The following is a 17,563-nucleotide window of genomic DNA, read 5'->3' as shown; positions in this document are numbered from 1 at the left end:
TCCCTTTGGATACCCACTTGCTCTTCCGTCTCCTCCAATCACATTCCTGCTTCGGCTCCATGGGTCGGCTCCTGAGCAGTCCATCTCGGGTTTTCTCTCCAACCCCAGGGCCCAACAGCTTTTTGTCCCGCCGCGATCTTTCTCGAAGCCTTCCTCCTCTGTTCAGGTCCCACTTCTAGGCCTTGGCCCAGGCCGTGTCTTTACTGTTGCCAGCCGCTGCACCAAGTATCCTCTAACAACATCGACTGGAAGGGTTCTCCTAGACTTTGTTGTCCATGTTCTTTAGAGGTCCCATCTTGCTCTGATCCTCAGTTTCCTCCATTTTCATACCCCTCTCTTGCCATGTTACAGGCCTTCTGTAAGAATCAGCGCTGTAAGTGCGTGTAAGGATCGGCATTAAAAATTTTTTTTAACTCGCAGATTTACCTTTTCCATTTCAGGGACATTTTGCACTGAATCCTATTCTAGTTGTTCGTTCTCTATTTCAAGGATGCCAGTTATGCATTTGTGCTAACATCTGTTAACTTTCTCTGTACTTGCTTTAATCTTTGTCATTTCTACCTGCCGCTCTGCTGATTACCACATGTCAGTAATTTCACTTTACAGCCGTGTCTCTTCTGCTCCTTGCTATTTCCAGTGTATTTGTTGCATGTGATGTTCTTAGCTACTGCTGAGTGACAGGCAACCACAACCTATCATGCTCACAGCTTAGAGCTGCAGGTGTGAAGGTTGGTGAGGCTGGTTCTGTTCCTCATGTCTCTCGTACTCTGGGCACCAATGGACATCCCAGGGCACCATCTCATAAGAAAAGACAGGCGCCTCAGATCAAGCCAAACTGTGTTAGGCACATTTTCAAGTCTCAGGGTGCCTCACATGTGCCACCATCCGTTGGTCAAAGCAAGTCACGTGGTCAAGCCCAAAGTCATGGGGCGGGCACCTACGCCCCACCCACCATGGGTGAGGAAATGTACTTCTCTCATGGAGGTGCAATGAGAGGGAGCAGATATCTGTTGAACCATCTAATTTATTAATTACCACAGTCCTCGATTTGTTTCCTTAGGTTTGCGAAGCTTACCTTCTCATCTTTGAGGTCTTGTTTAAAAATGGACACAGGTTACTATTGTTATACAGCTTGAAGCATTTGTGAGGCATTTCCTTCTGTTCCTTGAATCATCTTCTACATCAGCTTCTTTTGTCGTTTGCACAGCATTTTACTTGCTTTTTCCCCAATACGATTGCATAGTTGCCACACTGTTTTAACGCATAAGCTCAGGAACTGAGGGGCAGGGGGTTGGCCATATTAAATCACCAAATGGAACCTGAGAAGCTGACAAAGTCCATCTCCAAGAACCTGGGAAGCTGCAGGGGCTTAGGACTGAAGTTGGGTCTCCACCTTGTCAGAACGCACAGCTCGACAATGCTGTTCTTTGCATTAGAATTGGAAGGAGCTTCTTAAAGTGTTTGGGGGGGGGGCTTCCCTGGTGGTGCAGTGGCTAAGAATCTGCCTGCCAATGCAGGGGACACGGGTTCGAGCCCTGGTCCGGGAAGATCCCACAGTTGTGGGAGCAACTTAGTTGTGGAGCAACTAAGCCCGTGCACCACAACTACTCAGCCCACGTGCCACAACTACTGAAGCCCGCGCGCCTAGAGCCCATGCTCCGCAACAAGAGGAGCCACTGCAATGAGAAGCCCGTGCACTGCAACGAAGAGTAGCCCACACTCGCCTCAACCAGAGAAAGCCCGCGCACAGCAATGAAGACCCAACACACAGTCAAAAATAAATAAATAAATAAATTTATTTAAAAAAAAGTGTTTGGTGGGAACACTCATTCCCCATTGCTCACATTTCCACATGGAGAAACTTCTATTGCTGTCTCTTTCCTTGCCTCTTCACCCTTTCCAAAGGCTGAGGAATGATTTACTGGATTGGATAGGCATCACGGCTCAGCCCTCCAGCTTCCCTCCTCTTGGAGCCAGCTTGCCCAGTGTTCTGACCTGGTGCCTGCAGCCAAGGGGAAGGACTGCACTGCCTATGACCAGACAGACAACCACATCCAATGCTGGGTGAAGTGGCAGAAAGACCAATGCCGCTTTCTCGTATCTGCTCTAAAAGTGATACAGGTTATATGTTATCTCCAATTCTCGGATCCTGTAGCTGCCTTTCGATTTATCCTGAATTTGGGAAGGGGAGTGAAAAAATAACCATTCCCTCCCGTACAAGTAAATTCCACAGGAGAGGAATTAGTCTGGCATTAAATGGGTCTAGGAAACCAAGATACAGGGAGGAGGGGCACAGCTTTGGAATTGGCCCAGGACTAAATTTTGGCTATAAACTTGGCCACGGAACAACCACCCTGGGCTCAGCTTCCCTGTCTGAAATACACCACCGGTCAGGACTCTTGGTTGTAAAGGAAAGCTCCTTTGACTAAACTGAAAAGCAATTTATTAAAGGAGGCGAGGCAGTATCCCTCTGTCCCAGCTAGCCCCCCTATCTTGGAGAAGGCTGGAGAAAAGGCTTAGCGCTTTCCTGTCGGGACAAAGCCCACGCCCAACCACGGCCTGCCCCAGGTACCCAGAGTGACCACTAGCCCCGGCGCGGGCAGTACAGCGGGACCTCCGCAACGTGCTCCCGGTTCTCCGGCCGCGGCTCGCGAGCGGGTGCACGGCGAGCCCTGATTGGCAGAGCTGAAGCCACGTGATTTCCGCCCCCCCCCCCCCAGCACGTCCTGCCGGGAAAGAACTTGGCTTCCGCCTTAGGCTCAGCAGCACGGGTGTATAACGTTGAGAGTCCTCAAACAGAAGAGTAGTTGCAGAGACGGTGGGGGCCCAAGAGGACTATCCCACACATTCCTTCTCCAGAGAGGCCAGGAGGATGAAAGGAGACAATGGCTCTGGACTTTAGATAGCAACACTTTTATTATTCCCAGGTTCCGCCCGCTGTTGTTCCCTCCATGGCTCCCCACGTCCCCTAAGATCGTGCCCCTCCTCCCCAACCAAGGCACTCTCCAGGGGAGGTGACAAAGGTGGCAGTGAAGGAGGTGGTGGAGGAGAAACACCTTTACTGGAAGACCAGTGTGGACACGAGAAGGGGGAATGGAGTGAGAGTGCACGAGAGGTGGGGTCCAAGGAGCCAGTGCCTTTTTCAGCGCCCCTCCTGAGGGCTGAGAAGAGACGGGCTGACACGCCCCGGCACCATCAAGGCCCTGCTCTCCTTTGGGAGAGGGCCTCGTGGGTGAGGGGGAGTCAGGAGGCCTGGGGTTCCCACAAAGAGAGGGAGAGAAGCCACCGGGTTTCACCGATCCATGCTGTCGTCCGTCGGGGTGGAGAAACAGGTCTGTAGCAACTTTTCGCAGAACTCCAGCTCCTCCTGGATTGGGGTGTGAGATTGGGAGCCCTGAGTGCAGAGGCCACCCCCTGCCTTCACCAGCTTTGCCCGCAGAAACGGCTCCTCTTCCCTCCCACCCACCACCCCAGAAGCTTCCTGTCTCACCCCACTGGTCTGTCCTCACATCAGCCCCCTCCAGCTTGTCCTAACTCCCAGAAATGACCAACCTTGATTAATCCCTACTTAAAATCCCTTCCATGGATACATACTCCAGAGACCAAGAAAGAAGCACTGATAGATTGGACCACATAAACATAAAAGGTATCTGCATAGCAGAAAGATGCCAGAAACAAAAGTGAAAGAAAAACAACAATTTGAGGTGAAAAATATTTGCAACTCATCACAAACGTCTAACATACTTAATACTTCAAGAGCTTTAATGGGGGCTTCCCTGGTGACACAGTGGTTAAGAATCTGCCTGCCAACGCAGGGGACACGGGTTCGAGCCCTGGTCCGGGAAGATCCCACATACCATGGAGCAACTAAGCCCGTGTGCCACAACTACTGAGACTGCGCTCTAGAGCCCGTGAGCCACAACTACTGAAGCCTGCGTGCCACAGCTACTGAAGCCTGCACGCCTAGAGCCGGTGCTCTGCAACAAGAGAAGCCACCGCAATGAGGAGCCCGCGCACTGCAACGAAGAGTAGCCCCCACTCGCCACAACTAGAGAAAGCCTGCAGGCAGCAACGAAGACCCAATGCAGCAATCAATCAATCAATCAATCAAAATTTTTTAAAAAAATAAAGCTTTAATGAATCAGTTGCAAAACCACCATCCATTAGATAAATGGGCAAAGGATATGAATGAGTAGTTCACAAAAAAAGGAAAAAGATGCCCAACTTCACTCACAGGAGAAATGCAAACATAAACTGGACTGGAATACTGCTTTTCACCAATAAGCTTGAAGAAAGGTCAAATGGCTTGAGGAAAAGCTTGAAGAAAGGTCAAATGTCTTGAGGCACCCTATCCTGGCCAGGATGTGGGAAAGTTGAGTACCCTCATGGCTGCAGTGTCGAATGGTTCAACTTCTATGGAGAACAACTTGGCAACAGCTAAGGACGTGGCGCTTAAACCCTGTAACTTCATCTTTAACCTACCTTAACCCAGCCTTTCCCTTTCTAGAAATTGTTCTATAGACATACTCCTAAAGTTACTCCTAAAGTTGATAGTAGTGAAAGAGTGGAAACAAACTCCAAGAGGATAGAGCCATAGGCACCGACAGGAAACACACTCGTGGATATGTTATGAAAGGGAATATGGCAAGAGCAGAATAGTGGTCAGAATAGGCTGAATTTACACAAAATGAAGAGAGGAAGAGGAAAAGAATTGATATGTACATTTCCTTGTATGTGCACAGACTATCTTAGGAAGGCCACAGGAAGAACTGGGTGGATAGGAATAGGGGTAGGAGGGAGACTTTTCACTGTTTATCCTCTCATGCATCTTGAATTTTGAACCACATGACTATGGGGCCTATTCAAAGAGCACCAATGTAATTTAATTTAACTCTACACACGGCCCACAAAAGTACCTACAAAAGAGGACTGGCTAAATCATGATGTAATCACTTCAGAGAATACTATGCAATTATAATATTGAATTACACTGAAATTAAAGCACACCTCTATTTACATATCTGGAAAGAGTTCTAAGACAGACACATGGGGAGAAAGAAGGCCATGTGAAAACAGAGGCAGAAATCGGAGTGACGGATGTATCCATAAGCCAAGGAACGTCAAGGACTGCCAGCAACTACTAGAAGCTGGAAAAGGCAAGGAAAGATTCTTCCCTAGAACCTTCAGAGGGAGCACGGTCTGGCTGACACCTTGACTTCAGACTTCTGTTCCCCAGAACTGTGAAACAATACATTTCTGTGTTAAGCCACCCAGTGTACTCTGTTACAGCAGCTCTAGGAAACAAATGTACCACCTTACCTAAAATATCACATCCCACCATTCTCTAACCCCTCACTGGTTTAATTTTTCCTCACTGTAGTTCTGACTTCCTCATGTCATATTATACACAACAGTATATGTTAAATTATATAGATACGTATTACACGCGTGTGTATAGATAGATAGATAGATATGTATCTGTAAATACGTATTTGTGTGTGCGTTTGTCTACATTTTTATCTGTTACCCCATGAGCCCCACGAGAACCAAGGCTGTATCCCTTTGCCCCAAATCTCCAGTGCTCAGGTTGGGACCTGGCACATGGGTGACCTGCCCCTGATGGAAAAATGAAGGTTTCCACAGATGTATACATATGTAAAACTTCTCACATTGCACACTTTCAATATAGGTAAATTATACCTCAATAAAGCTGTTAAAATTTGTTTTGAAAACAAAAAAAAAGGCATGTTGGCCGGTTCACAAGAGGCTTCCCTCACCAGGTTGGTCTCATGGTCTGGTACCAGGATCTGGCACACCAGAGGCTCAGGGAACAAACACATGGATGCATCAAGCAAGGATGGCTAAAACCACAGGCCGGACGAGGGCCGGGGCTTCCCCTGCCCCCCATGGGCACAAATCTCCACGGGTTCTCGTGTTGAGGTCAGGGGGCGAGCCCCTGGGGGCGGGCACTGTGCCTCTCCCAGTCACCCCCGCTCCTCACACCCAGTGCCCAGCACCCTTCTGCAAACACCTGATGGTGTCCACAGAGGAATGATCTCAGCACAATGGAAGTCCCAAGAAGCTGGCACGTTTGCTGTGTCCAGCTTTGCTGAAGCACCAGCGTCTGGGCGGTACTATAACGGTTGGATAAATTACTTAAGTAAAGTTAACTAAATCACTTAATCCTTTAAATAATTAAATAACTGCTGAATATGTAATTAGTTGTTCTTTATCACTTATTTGTTACTTATCTATTTAAATACCTGAGTTGTTACTTATCACTTGTTACTCAATATCTATATAATTAATATCTAATGAGTTGTTATCACTTATTTGTTACTTATATATTTAACTATTTAGTGAGTTATTTATTGCTTGTTATCACTTGTTACCCTTTATCTAATTAAATAGCTAATGAGTTGTTATTTATCACATATTAGTTACTTACCTATTTAATCAAATATTTAATTTGTTGCTATTTATCATTTACTTATTTATCAATCTAAAAATACTTAAATATTTGAATGATATGATGTAAACAACAATATTAAATAATTTGGATAATAATTAGATGAGTTTGGGGGAATTCCCTGGCGGTCCAGTGGTTAGGACTCAATGCTTCCACTGCAGGGGTTACAGGTTCTATCCCCACTTGGGGAACTAAGATCCCGCAAGCTGTGAGTCATGGCCAAAAAAAAAAAAAAATTAAATGAATTTGTTAACTCTTTAACTCTCAAAACCCCGAGCTTCTGGTTCTCCTTGCAATCCCCCTGGTGTTAACACAGCACGAGTCACATGGCAGGGGGGCAATAAATGTTTGCTGAATGATGACTAGAGAAACACATGAATTGTAAAGAGGATGTAAACAAAACCGTGGGAGAAGAGACCCAGAAGGCAGGCACCAGGCTGGCCCCTCCCACAAAACGGCCGGGTCCCCTGGGCCAGCGCCCCCGCCCCTCCCATCAGCAGTACCTGGTACTCCTCGTGCTGCTGCAGCAGCTGGCACCGGTGCCGCAGAAGCTCCTCCAGGCCCAGCTCGGGCTCCCGGCACTCCCGCACACCCTGGGGGAAGTCCGTCACCAAGCTGCGGGGACAGGAGAGCAGCCCTTGGGACCTCGCTCTGCACAGCACCCTGAACCACGGGAGCCTCGGCAAGCTGCTCCCCCACACTGGGCCTCAGTTTCCCCACCTGCAACGTGGACTTGACTCCTGTCCCCACCCCAGCCCAGGGACTTCGATGAGACTTGTACAAAACAGGGCACTCAGCACAGTGCCCGGCCTGGAGCCGACTCCACACGTGAGAGCTGCTGCCTGCTTGTCCAGCTGCTCCATTCCATCGTGTTTTAAGACTCTAATCTGCTTGTACTTTGTGCGGGGGATGGGGGAGTATGAGTGTAAGAAAGACTCTCCCCCTCCTCCCCAGGCTGCTGCGGCAGCCCCCAAGGTGAGGAAACTGAGGCTCAGGGAGGGCCAGCGCCGTGGTTCCTGCTCCCCTCTGACCCTAAACCCTTTAGCCCCCACGGAGGGGGGCGGTCCTTTTGGGCCCCAGCGCACCTGCACAGGGCTCCAAGCACGTGCTCATGGAAGGGACTGTGTTCTGTTCGGACGAGGGCCACCAGCTGCTGGACCATGCCCATGGAGCACAGGGTCCCTGCGGAAGGGCCACGGGGTCAGAGGGGCAGTCCCTTCCCCCGTGCGCTCCCCGCCAGGAACCATCCCAGCTCCCTGCCCTGGCCACCCCACCTTTGTGTTCAGGGTGGCCCACCAGCAGGTTCTGCAGCAGGAACGCCGACTTGACCTTGAGCTTTTGCACCTGCTGCTGCATGGCCCGCATCAACACAGAGAAGCCGTCCAGGCGGAGGAACTGCAGCAGCCCAGCCTCCTGCTCCCGGACCAGGCCTGGGGAGGGGGTTAGGCGGGGCCTTGAGGTGACAGTCACCACTGCCACCATCATCGTCCCCATTATCTCACCATCACCACCATCATTACTGTCATCACCCACCATCATCACCACCAATATCATCATCACCACTACCATCACCACCATCAACACCATGACCACCACCATCACCAGTATCATCATCATCACCATCATCACCACTACCATCACCACCATCATCACCAGTATCATCATTACCATCATCACCTCACCATCACCACCATAAACACCACAATCATCACCATCCTCATCATCATCGATTTCTATGGGTCCGTGCTTCACAAGCATTACCTTTAAGTATTTTTAATTTAGGGACTTCCCTGGTGGTACAGTGGTTAAGAATCCGTCTGCCAACGCAGGGGACACGGGTTCCAGCCCTGGTCCAGGAAGATCCCACATGCCACGGAGCAACTAAGCCCAGGCACCACAACTACTGAGCCTGCGCTCTAGAGCCCGCAACACAACTACTGAGCCTGTGTGCCACAACTACTGAAGCCCGCGCGCCTAGAGCCCGTGCTCCACAACAAGAGAAGCCCACGCACCGCAACGAAGAGTAGCCCCCGCTCGCCGCAACTAGAGAAAGCCCGCGTGCAGCAACGAAGACCCAAGGCAGCCAAAATTAAATTAATTAATTAATTAATTAATTTTTTTAAAAAAGAGCAGAGTACTTTAAAAAAATATATTTTTAATTGAGATATAATTCCACAGTCTGTACAATTTACCTTTTTAAAGTATACAATTCAGTGGTTTTTAGTATATTCACAAGGTTGGCTTACCATAACTATCTAACTCCAGCATATTTTCATCACTCCCAAAAGAAGCCCCATACCTGTTAGCAGTCCCTCCCCACAATTGGCAACCACTAATCCGCTTTCCACATCTATGAATTTGCCTCTTCTGGACATTTCATATAAATGGAATCAAACACTGTGTGGTCTTCTGTGGTCGGCTTCTTTCACTCAGCATGTTTTCTAGGCTCGTCCAGGTTACAGCATGAATCAATATTTCATTCCTTTTAATGGTTGAATAGTATCCCATTGTATGAATAAGCCACGTGTTTTTTAATCCATCCATCCACTGATGGGAACATTACCTCTTTTTAATCCTCAAAACCACCCTAGGAGGTGAGTGCTCTAGGAATCCCATTTTACTGATGAGGAAACTAAGACCCAGAGAGCCAGACTACTTCGTGAGGGGTCACCCTGGAAGGCCTCCGAGTATGACAGAACCAGCCTGAGGGGTGCACCTCCAAGGAGGCGCCGACTTGGGCAGGGTCTAGGCCAGGATAGATGGGAGCCCCCAGAAACCCGTGGCCAGTAAATCCCTGACATGTGGCAAGTGCCACTGAGGACCTGAGTTGTTAATCTCATTTGAGTTTAATTTATTTCAGTTTAGGGTAAAAAAGTGAAGCAGTGGTACAGCATGTTCCCATTAAGCACAACTTCGTCCCCTCACTAGAACTACACTCCACACTGACTGCTAAAAATACAGCCTGAGGTGAGATGTGCTTTATATGTAGGATGTACACTGGGTTTCAAAGACGTAGAGTGAAAAAAAAAGATGTAAAATATCTCATTAATACTCCACATAATGATGGGCCGAAATGATAATAATTTGGATATATGGGGTTAGATAAAACATTACTCAATTTAAAAAATAAAAAAAAGGACAGGCGGATGGTGAGGGGAAGACATGACAACCTTCCACGTCCGCTCTGCCTTCATGACGGATCCAGGAGCAACCACTTCCCTTCACTCCAGGGCCTCTCCACTGGGCACAGCTGACATGCAGGTACAGGCCATTCTGTGTCGTGGGGGCCGCCCTGTGCACTGGAGGGTGTTGAGCGGCAGCCCTGGCCTGAGCCCACTAGATGCCAGTGGCCTGGAGATGCATCTCCCTGGGGGTGCCCCCACCGACCTCCTCTGCAGCTCTCACACACTCCTCCACCTGACCTTCTCTTGGTCTGCGGCCAGAGGGTGAACCTCTGTGAGCCTCCATGCAGCGGGCCGCAGGAGCAGTCAGGAGATTGACCAAGCAAAGGGCTCGTAGCACCAGGGCTGGCCTGTCCTAAGCACTTTCCAAATGGTAGCTGCCACACGATGGCATACCCTGCAGCCATGCCCACCCCCCAAAAAAAGAAGGCAGATGCCACTGAATTGTACACTTGAAAACAGTTATGTGAATTTTACATCAATTTTTAAAAATATAAAAGGCCTCGGGCTTCCCTGGTGGCGCAGTGGTTAAGAATCCGCCTGCCTTGGGGCTTCCCTGGTGGCGCAGTGGTTGAGAATCTGCCTGCTAATGCAGGGGACACGGGTTCGAGCCCTGGTCTGGGAGGATCCCACATGCCGCGGAGCAACTGGGCCCGTGAGCCACAACTACTGAGCCTGCGCGTCTGGAGCCTGTGCTCCACAACAAGAGAGGCCGCGATCGTGAGAGGCCCGCGCACCATGATGAAGAGTGGCCCCCGCTTGCCACAACTAGAGAAAGCCCTGGCACAGAAACGAAGATCCAACACAGCAAAAATAAATAAAATAAATTAAATAAAAAAAAAAAAAAAAAAAAAAAAAAGAATCCGCCTGCCAATGCAGGAGACACGGGTTCGAGCTCTGGTCCGGGAAGATCCTGCATGCTGCGGAGCAACTAAGTCCGTGCGCCACAGCTACTGAGCCTGCGCCCTAGAGCCTGCGAGCCACATCTACTGAAGCCTGAGCGCCTAGAGCCTGTGCTCTGCAACAAGAGAGGCCACCACAATGAGAAGTCTGCGCACCGCAAGGAAGAGTAGCCCCCGCTCGCTGCAACTAGAGAAAGCCCGTGCACAGCAACAAAGACCCAACGCAGCCAAAAATAAAAATAAATAAATAAAAAATAAAAATAAAAGGCCTCAGCCGTAAGAAAAAAATGAAATTTTGTCATTTGCAACAACATGGATGGACTTGGAGGTATTACGCTCAGTGAAATAAGTCAGAGAGAGAAAGACAAATATGGTATGTTATCACTTATATGTGGAATCTAAAAAATAAAACAAACTACTGAGGGACTTCCCTGGTGGTGCAGTGGTTAAGACTCCACGCTCCCCATTCAGGGGGCCCGGGTTCGATCCCTGGTCGGGGAACTAGATCCCACACGCATGCTGCAACTAAGAGTTCGCGTGCCACAACTAAGAAGGCTGCCTGCCACAACTAAGGCCCGGCACAACCAACCAAATAAATAAAATATTTAAAAAAAAATAAAATAAAACAAACTATTGAATATAATAAAAAAGAAGCAGACTCACAGATGTAGAGAACAAACTAGTGGTTACCAGTGATGAAAGGGGAGCGGGGAGGCACAAGACAGGGGTGGGTTTTAAGAGGTACCAAAAAAGAGGAAAAAAAAAAAAGATAAAGGGCATTGAATTGATAGTTCCTGTAGCTCCTGCCTGGCATCCTGGATTGCATTCTCTGGGAGAAGCTGACCGCCCAGCTTGAGCTGTGATGACACTCAAGCAGCCCCCGAGAGGACCCCGCCCATGACAAGGAGTGATCGGGGCCCCAAATGTCAACAGTGCCAAGACTGAGAGCCCTGAGGGGCCTAAAAGCACTCAAGCTGGGCCTCGTCCCGTGTTGTGAGGCTCTGGCTCTCTGACCAGCGGCAGGTGTGGCAAGCTCACTGTTCTGTTCCCAGCACCCAGCAGAGCCCCAGCAGGTACCGGGGATAAACGAACACACAAGGCCCCTCTCTCTCTGCCCCAAAGCAGATCCGGAAGCTGGCACCAGCCCTAGGGACCCGAGCCCCTCCCCGGCAGCCCCCGGGACACTCACAGGAGATGGCAAAGAGGGCCTTGACGCGCACAGCATCGCAGGGGTCCCGATCCAGCAGGCGCAGCAGCTTGCGCAGTGCGCCAAGGCCCAGCACCTGCTCCTGGATGGCTGCCACGTTCTGGCTGCACGTGCCGATGAGCTGCGCCGCCCGCCACCGCAGCCCCGCAGGCCCCGCCTCCAGGTAGCGGCCCACCAGCAGGTGCATGCCGGACAGCTGGCAGAAGTCTGTGTGGAGAGAGGGGAGCAGACAGGCCAGGTGTGATGAGCTGAGCTGTGTCCCCACAGATTTACACTGAAGCCCTAACCCCCAAGGCCTCAAAATATGTCTCTATCTGGAGACAGGGCTTTAAAGAGGTGATTAAAGTGAAACGGTGTCATGGGATGGGGCCCTAATCCAATATGACCGGGGCCCTTATAAAAAAGAGATTAGGACACAGACATGCACAGAGGGATGACCACATGAGGACAGAGCAAGAAGGCCCCCATATACAAGCCAAGGACAGGGGCCTCAGAAGAAATCAACCCTCAGACTTCGAGCCTCCAGAACTGTGAGAGAAGAGCCTTCTGTTGTTTAAGTCCCCAGTCTGTGGTGCTTTGTTACGGCAGCCCAACTGGACAAATACACCAGGTGAGGCTGAGGGGAGCCTGCCCCCAAGGGCAGGCTCTCCCCAAGCACCCAACTGGGGGTCTGTCCAAGGCCAGTGTGTCTCAACGATGTCAGCATTTGGAGGGTCAGGGTCCCAGGCTCCAGCCCACTAAATGCCAGTTCTGACCCCCCGTCTTTGTGACAATCAGAACATCCCCTGTGGGAGAACACACCACACCAGACGTCCGCAAACTATAGCCTACCACCTGTTTTCTGTATTGGTGAGCTTGGTGGTTCTCCAAAAAGTTAAATACAGAGTTACCCTGTGACAACTCTTACATATATATCTAAAAGCATCGAAAGCAGAAACTTGAACATATGCTTGTACACCAGTGTTCACAGCAGCATTATTTACTATAACCAAAGGGGGAAGTGACCCAAATGCCCGTCAACTGATGAACGAATAAACAACATGTAGCCCATCCACACACTGGCGTCTCAGTCAGCCACAAAAAGTAATAAAGTTCTGATACAGCTAAGACATGGAAGAACCTTGAAAACATCACCTTCAGTGAAGGAATCCAGTCACAAAAGGTGACATATTCTACTATTCCATGTACCTAAAATGTCCAGAACAGACAAATCCACACCATCAACGACCACACCACACCCCTCCAAGTGGAAGTGACCCCTCATCCTTCTATTGGCTTCTCAGCATTTAGAATAAAACCCACAGCACCAGCCTTGGCCCGTGAGCCCCTCTATGCCCAGCGTCACTTCCTAGACCTCGCCCCTCACTCACTCTGCTCTGCTGGCTTCACTGCTGTTCCCACACAGGCCAGGCAGGTTCCCACCTCAGGGCCTTTGCACTGGTCATTCCCTCTACCTGGAATGCTTTTTCCAGAGCTAATTCCATGACTCACGCCCTCACTTCAGGTCTCTGATCAAATGCCACTCCTCGGGGAGGCCTTCTCTGACTACCCCATCCAGGACCACCTCCTGTCTCTTACTCTAGGGAGTGGCAATGGACTCCCAGCAGACTAGGGTGAAATGGTCAGTCTCAGAGAGCATCAGGGAGGTGGTGGACTGAACCTGGCACCATCACTGCTCCTGATGGCAAGCAGACCAAGCATGGAGGGACAGGGCAGTCTCACCTGGGGCCTGAGTCAGAGCCGGAATGGAGAGGTAAGGCTGGAAGGCTGGGAGGAGGCTGGTTGTGTGGTCCCTGAGACAAAGGACAAGGGCTGGGCTGCAGCAGGACCCAGGGCTTAGGAGGAGGAGGCAAGAGACAGAAGGGAGACCAGAAGGCAGAAGGCACAGGACCCTGGAGGCTGGGGGCAGGCTGGAGCGGGCCTGGCTGTACCTGCAGCGTTGTCCATGTTCTCGCACAGGTCGGCCAGCAGCTCCAGGGCCCCCTCGCGCTCTTGCTGGTCAGCAGCCAGTTCAGCCTCACCAGCTGAGGGGGTTGTGGGCTGGGACAGCACTCGGAGGCAGTTCTTCATCTGCTCCACCTCTTCCCGCTGGCCCCGGAAGGCAGCCGACATGGCCTCCTGCAGCCACTGGCGCCTCTGGGGGTTGAGGCGGAGCGGGAGGGTGGGGGAAAGAAGCAAACCTCATCAATAATCAACTCAGGAATAACAGTCATTAATAATAACAGCCAACATCTGAGAGTTGAGTGTCCTTCAGTCAACACGTACCTACCGGGCACCTTCTCTACTGACAGACACGTTTCTAGACGCTAGATCTATGGAGAGACTGGCTGTGGGGCGTGAGAGGAAAAAGAGGGGTCAGGGACACCTAGGTTTTTGTCCTGAACAACTAGAAGGAGATGGGGAAGACTGCAAGAGAATCAGCAGTGGAGTGAGAGGAGTAGAGATTAGAGCTCTTTTTTTTTTTTTTTTTTTTGTGCGGTATGCGGGCCTCTCACTGTTGTGGCCTCTCCCGTTGCGGAGCACAGGCTCCGGACGCGCAGGCTCAGCGGCCATGGCTCACGGGCCCGGCTGCTCCGCGGCATGTGAGATCTTCCCAGACCAGGGCACGAACTTCTGTTTCCCGCATCAGCAGGCGGACTCTCAACCACTGCGCCACCAGGGAAGCCCTAGAGCTCATTTCTGAACTTGTTAAGTTTGAGGGATCCATGGCACAGCCAAGGCCAGATATTGAGTACGCTGCCTGAAGTTCAGGGAGGAGGTCCAGCCTTGATCTCAACCTCGAGGATTTCTCAACCTCGACTCTGCTGACACTTTGAGCTGGATTGTTCTGCCGTGGGGGTCGTCCTGTGCACTGTAGGGTGTTGAGCAGCATCCCTGGCCTCCACCCACCAGATGCCAACAGCACTGCCCCCACCTCCCACCCCCCCGACCCCACCATGGTTAAAACTGCCCCCCCAGGAGAGCACCACTGGCCTAGAGATATAAATTTAAGAATCATCAGGGCTTCCCTGGTGGCGCAGTGGTTGAGAGTCCGCCTGCCGATGCAGGGGACATGGGTTCTTGCCCTGGTCCGGGAAGATCCCACATGCCACGGAGTAGCTGGGCCCGTGAGCCATGGCCGCTGAGCCTGCGCGTCCAGAGCCTGTGCTCCACAATGGGAGAGGCCACAGCAGTGAGAGGCCCGCGTACCGCGTTAAAAAAATAAATAAAAAAATTAAAAAAATTAAAAGAATCATCAGAGGAAAACGTCAACGTGAGATCACACAGGAAGTGAGGGTAGAAGAGAGAGTCCTGGTGTGCTCCATGGTTAAGAGGCTGGGGAATGAGGATGAACCAACAGAGGAGATGGGGAAGAAGAGCCAGTGAGTGGGATGAAAAGCAGAAAAGCATTTTGTTCCAGATGCCAAATGAAGAAAGAACTCAAGGGGAGGGGGTAGTAATCAAATGCTACTAGTAAGTCAAATAAGATAAGCGCTGAAAACTGGCCGCTGGTTTTTTGGTTTTTGGCCAGGCTCCGTGGTCACTGTCCTGGATAAATTTGGGCAAGATGTTAATCTTTCTGTGCCTGTTGCCTACCTCATGGTCCCAGAGGTTCAATGACATCATGGATGTAACCGAATTAGCACCATATTTTGTATACTGTAATTGTCATCGCCAACTAAACATCATGTATAACAAATATTGCTATTAATCTCCGAAACAACCTTCCATGGTTAAGGATTACTGTTATTCCCACTTCACAGATGAGAAAATGGAGGCACGGAAAAGTGCGACTTGCCCAAGGTCACATAGTCAGCCATCCACAAAGCCTTAAGTCAAATCTAAGCGGTCTGTCCACAGAGCCTGTGTTCTTAATGAGAATATCCTGCTGCCTTCAGGAGCACGACCTATGTGTCAGGTTCTGTGTTGAGCCCTACTTCAACTGGAACCTCAGAACTACTCTGTGAAGTACCACTGTTATTCTTATCATCAACATCAACTTGCAACTAAAGAACTCGACGCTCAGAAACATGACGTGATATACCCAAGGTCACACAGCTGTATGATGCTGAATCCACGGCTGTCTGGCTCTGGAGAGCCCTTGCTTTTTCTTTTTAGCATAAGACTGTCTCCCAGCACAGTGCAGGGATCCAGGGATCTGACCTTCAGTCTACAATAACCCTATCGAGCACAAATACAGTCTACTATGACTTCACAGCGGGACTCCCGCCCCTCCCCAGATATCTGTCCCCACGTCCCTCACCCCAGTTTCTCGGGTCCCCACCCTTTACCTCCTCACTCATGGGTTCTGGAGGGAGGTCTGGCTCTTCAGAGCCCGCCGTGATGGCCATCTGCAGCAGACCTTGGAGGTTTCGCGGTGGCGGGGGATTGCCGGAGCCGCCCGCGGAGGAGCCGCTGCCCCCTGACGAGCAACCCTGGGAGGCTGGGGGCAGCGCCAGGGGAAGACGACTGCTCCCGGAGCCTTGGTTCGCCATGGGCTGTTTGCAAAGAAGGGAAGAATGTGTTGGGGTAGGGGATGGTCCCCGCTGAGGTAGCTCTGGCGTCCTGGCGGGTCGATTCCTGGGGGTCTGCTGATAAGGGGCGTTTTAGGGAAGCTCCGCGGCCCCGCATGACCCCAAACCACTCTGCCCACACCCCCTTTAACCCTCTTTTCTTCTCTCATACCAACAGGACCCTTCCCCAAAGTCACAAGTCCCTCCTTCCTCCCTAGCAACAGGCCCCACCTACTCTCCCTAGCAACCCCCTCCTCCATTTCCACTGCAGTCCTTCCCGTCTCTTAGCAACCCCACTGCCCAGCCTTCAGAGCAACAAGCCCTCCCTGTGGTCTTCTTAGCAACAAGTCTCCTCCCTCCTCTCCGAAGAGGGGAGCCTGAGCGGGGCGGACCTCACCTTCCCGGGCCTCGTGTCGCCGCCGCTACTAAAGACAAACTCGCCCGCACCTGACTCTGCTGGGCGCCGCCATATTGACCGGAAATACTCACGGTCTCGCCCGGAATTTCCCCGCGCAGCCACCCAACTAAGGGCCGTACCTGGGCGTGAGGCTACTTCTCCCGGTTCTTAAGTCCTTCCCACCTGGCGGGATACTTCGCTCGGCCTGGCCCCTCACCTAGGCCACGCCCCCCGCGCTCACGCTCTGGCGTAAGCCCCGCCCCCTGCCCGGATCCCGCCCCTAATGAGCCCCTCCTCCTCGTTGCAAGCTCCACCCTGCCCTAGTGCAGGCCCCGCTCCCTGGTCTGGCTCCGCCTTGGCTAGACCCCTTCCACACCCACGCACCCTGTCCCAGTTCTAAACTCTGCCCCTGGCCGCCACTTAAGGCTCCGCCCCTGTTCTAGGCCTTTCGCCCTCTCCCAGCTAAACCCCGCCCCCGTGCCCGTGCACCCGCCGCTCCCCGTTAAGCCCCGCCCTCTTCCTGGCCCCGCCCCACCCCGTGGTTGCCTGTAGCGAGGGTCCCCTCATCCTCGGGGCGTTTTCCCCTGCACCTGGGCCCCGATTCCGTCTTTTACTAGAGCCCTGGGTTCTCAACACTAATACCTGACCCAGGCAGAGTTTGGCCTGTCCCACCGCCTTCGTGGCCTCAATTTCCCCTTTCGTCATAGGAGGCTGCCCGTTACCCCCACCTGCAGCACCTGTGCGCACCTCTCTTATCCTCTAGCGTCTCCCTCGTGGAATCCCTGAGTCCTGCCAGGTGCAAAGGAGGTGATTTTTTTTTTTTTTTTAGGAGGTGATTCTTGAATCTTGGAAGTAAAATGCCCGGGCAAGGTGGTTTAGGCGGCTCGAGGCCTCCCTGCGCCAGATTTGGGGC

The 17,563-nt window shown here is 51.4% G+C and overlaps 1 protein-coding gene across 4 annotated transcripts; it reads right to left on the bottom strand.

The window, feature by feature from the left end:
* Positions 1-2,897: 2,897 nt before the first annotated feature.
* HSPBP1 (HSPA (Hsp70) binding protein 1) lies at positions 2,898-17,079 on the bottom strand. 4 transcript variants are annotated; one of them, XM_032612869.1, is made up of 8 exons: positions 16,791-17,079; positions 16,032-16,238; positions 13,692-13,896; positions 11,743-11,967; positions 7,744-7,899; positions 7,555-7,651; positions 6,973-7,084; positions 2,898-3,367 (listed from the first exon to the last, which is right to left on the bottom strand). In XM_032612869.1, exons 2-8 carry the CDS (start codon positions 16,233-16,235, stop codon positions 3,293-3,295), a joined length of 1,074 nt encoding a protein of 357 aa, XP_032468760.1. In that variant the 5' UTR covers positions 16,236-16,238; positions 16,791-17,079; the 3' UTR covers positions 2,898-3,292. The 4 variants fall into 4 exon arrangements, with proteins under 4 accessions (XP_032468760.1, XP_032468762.1, XP_032468761.1 ...); XM_032612871.1 differs by having other exon boundaries at positions 17,035-17,078; XM_032612870.1 differs by lacking the exon at positions 16,791-17,079 and adding an exon at positions 16,651-16,786.
* Between the last annotated feature and the right edge of the window lie 484 nt (positions 17,080-17,563).

This window comes from Phocoena sinus, chromosome 19, assembly GCF_008692025.1.
Source record: "Phocoena sinus isolate mPhoSin1 chromosome 19, mPhoSin1.pri, whole genome shotgun sequence".
NCBI classification, from domain to species: Eukaryota; Metazoa; Chordata; class Mammalia; order Artiodactyla; family Phocoenidae; genus Phocoena; species Phocoena sinus.
The sequence above is the reverse complement of the archived record's forward strand: the minus strand, read 5'-3'. Positions and strand labels throughout refer to the sequence as shown.